This window comes from Polyodon spathula, chromosome 4 (assembly GCF_017654505.1).
Source record: "Polyodon spathula isolate WHYD16114869_AA chromosome 4, ASM1765450v1, whole genome shotgun sequence".
NCBI lineage: Eukaryota > Metazoa > Chordata > Actinopteri > Acipenseriformes > Polyodontidae > Polyodon > Polyodon spathula.
The window spans coordinates 67,981,145-67,984,642 of NC_054537.1; the positions used below are offsets into that span (position 1 = coordinate 67,981,145).

A 3,498-nucleotide genomic window follows, 5' to 3' on the forward strand; every position below is an offset into this window, starting at 1 on the left:
GAATATTTACTTGGATAAAAAAAAAAAAGACAGAACGATAACAGAATTAAATAGACGCATAAACAGAAACATTTTGTTCACTGGTTTAAGGTAAAGACGGTTCAATTGAATATTACCGGTAAATTATATGTCGTGCAATTAATGTGATATGATTACGAGGCCTACTTTCTTAGATAGATCAATTGTCATTTGCTAAAGCACTTTATCAGATCAATTGACTTGCTGTGTTTTACTACAGGTGATTAAAATAATATTGACTGCATATAAATTGCACCATGGAAAGTTTACGCCTTTGTATTTGTTGTGATTCATCGAAGTTACTGTGAAGATTATAAATTATAAAGTCTGGCGTAAAAAATAAATAAATAAAATAAAATAAAAACCTGCGGATGGCCTCTTCATGAAGTTTTGGGCTTCATGTAAAGTTTCTTAACAATGGAATAATTATTACCAGTGTTATATTATTATTATTATATTATTATTATTATTATTATTATTATTTATTATTATTATTATTATTATTATTATTATTATTATTTTGATAATTATTAAATTATTCCAATAATAGTTAAATTATGATTATGATGCCTACACACTTACACACACACACACACACACACACACACACACACACACACACACACACACACACACACACACACACACACACACACACACACATACACATGATATAATGATATATATATCTATATATATATATATGATATATAATACAATTATCATATATATGCATAATGTTATAATATATATTTGGTCTTACATTTATTATTGCAACTTTCTTTTTTGGGTTACAGGCTTTACACGTTTTTACTTATTTATATCGATTGTTATACAAAGTTGTGTGCAACTAATATGCGTAAGAAGCGCACCATTTTGTACAACAGTTCATAATAATAAAGACTGGGTGAATACAACGTGCAGGCCTTCATAACCTAGCAAATTTGTACTGATGGTATGATAGCAATACATATTTATTAATTGTTTATTTTCTCTCCATTCTATCCATAGGGCTCCCAATATGAAATGAAGGACAACCCCGGTGTTCATCCTGCTACATTTGCTGCCCACACTTCCCCGGCCTTTTACCCTTATGGACAGTTCCAGTATGGGGACCCTGCCAGACCCAAGAATGCCACCAGGGAGAGCACGAGCACCCTCAAGGCCTGGCTCAACGAACACAGGAAAAACCCATACCCCACCAAAGGAGAAAAGATCATGCTGGCCATCATCACCAAGATGACCCTGACCCAGGTCTCCACCTGGTTTGCCAATGCCAGGAGAAGGCTCAAGAAGGAGAACAAGGTTACATGGGGTGCCAGGGACAAAGACGACGAGGATGGCAACATCTTTGGTAGTGATAATGAGGGTGATGTTGAAAAGAACGAAGATGATGAAGAAATTGACTTGGAGAGCATAGACATTGACAAGATCGATGAGAACGATGGGGAGCAAAGCAATGAAGAGGATGAGGAGAAACTGGAAAGCAGGGATCATGGGGAGTTGGTGGAGAATATGGAGAAAAAACAAGACTTGACTGTGCAGGCACCTGTAGGATATGATAAGCCCAAAGATATATCAGTGGTTAAAGAGCCACCTGAAAGCAATAACACAAGGGTGATATCACCTATTGGGCAGGGCAATTTCCAGATGCCATCAAACAACAAACCTAAGATCTGGTCCTTAGCAGAGACTGCCACCAGCCCTGATAGTTCTCAAAAGCCCTCGTCGCCTTCTGCACCAACCAACCATTCCTCACCCCAGATCCAACACCCAGCTTTTCTCCCTAATCATGGACTATACACTTGCCAGATTGGGAAGTTCCACAATTGGACAAATGGTGCTTTCCTGAGCCAAAATTCCCTGTTAAATGTGAGGTCTTTTCTGGGAGTAAATCAACATCACCATCACCATCTTCATTCCCAGCAGCAACAAACTTCGGTAGTCACGTCAACAATGGCATCACTGAGCAGCGACAAGTCTTCAGAGAGTTCCAGTCTGAAACACATAGGTATGTTTTGCTATGATATTGATTAATATATAGGAGCATTTCATAGTCCCATACCCAAACTAAAGAAAACATTAAATAATTCTGAGGTATTATGCAGGATGAAACTGGGCATGTGTAATTGCAGATATGTTTTAACATTGTGTGTTATGTGGAGTGTTGGCTATTTGAATGTATTTGTAACATATACTTATATTTTATTTATTTTTCAGAACAGGAAAGTGTTCAACGTACTGAATCTCCAACACAGCCATTAAAATCGTCATTTCAGCCCACCCACGACAGGTAAGCTAACTTTTTAACACATTTATCTTGCTTAGAGGCATTCTTGTATCTGGATTTAAATTTAAGTAGTCTATTTATTAAACAAAACTTACGGTCTAATAGTTTTTACATGTTTTAGGAGTCACCTTAGATTAACTTACACTTCAAGGTTTATGTATATCAGTGCTGCAGCTGTATGTGTATAGTTGAGGTTTACCCCCTAAACGTATACATTGTGTTTGGGATATGTTGTTGGTACAACAGTGACTTCTACTGGGAAATGTGGGCCTGAATTACCCCCTGGCTCCCCCAGGACAGTGGTTGTCAAGGTCTGCTCTCGATTAGGAGCTAGTAGAGCATTTTGCTGACAGACCTGCAATAATCCCCGTTTATTTCTTTCCCCTGGAGGGTAAATACTTACCCGATCACCAAGTAAACCCAGACTCTATGGTCTGCGCTCTTCGAATTCGGGTCGCAGTCAAGCACATAGCCCTAGGGACTGGTCCACACAATGTGGAGGTGTATTTCTTCATACGTGTGTTACAATTTACAGTTTAATGGTTTAGAGATTGTTGTTTTATGTCCTGCTTGCTATATAACTGTATGTATCTAAGAATATCCGTAGGCTTATTGTGTTGTGTGAGGGAATTTGTGCAATATGGAATTATACAGTTGTTATACATACATGCATACACAATTTGCACTTAATCGTGTATATGATATGTTGTTTAGCCTATAATATATTAAGACAACGATTTTCTTTTTTCTTTTAAAAGTTTTATTCAACATGCATACTTAAGTTATATATTGTGATTGTAAATGTTTTCCCTTTGTTGTGGTTTTAGTCCCAGGAATCAACAAGAGGCAACACAACGGGTTTTAACAGCTCTTTCTTCGGCCTGATCAAGATTTTGTTTATTTTTTTTGTGGGAAAAAACAGAATAAAAATAAATTAAAAAAATATAAAACACTGATAAGGACTGAAAAGAAATCACCCCACCATCACTGTAGCACCAACCCAAATGCAGAACCATTGAATCAACATGACAAATCGTGAGGATGGATTTTTCTTTTCATTGTACTATAATCACAGCTCTTGTTATTCAATTTTTTTTTTTTTTTGATTATTTGGTAAATGTCTTTCTTGTGTTAATGTGTTTTTATTTCTGTATATAGGGTGATCTACAATTGTAAATAGCGCGTCGACA

At 36.5% G+C, this 3,498-nt stretch overlaps 1 protein-coding gene across 1 annotated transcript in view; it reads left to right on the forward strand.

Annotated features, from left to right (window-relative positions):
- Positions 1-3,220, forward strand: part of irx1b (iroquois homeobox 1b) — a 4,874-nt gene extending 1,654 nt beyond the window's left edge. The window contains exons 2-4 of the mRNA XM_041248449.1: positions 1,030-2,029; positions 2,239-2,311; positions 3,136-3,220. Of these exons, the coding sequence (XP_041104383.1) occupies positions 1,030-2,029; positions 2,239-2,311; positions 3,136-3,193 (1,131 nt within the window). The 3' untranslated portion in view covers positions 3,194-3,220. The remainder of the gene's footprint in view (positions 1-1,029; positions 2,030-2,238; positions 2,312-3,135) is intronic.
- The last annotated feature ends 278 nt before the right edge of the window (positions 3,221-3,498 follow it).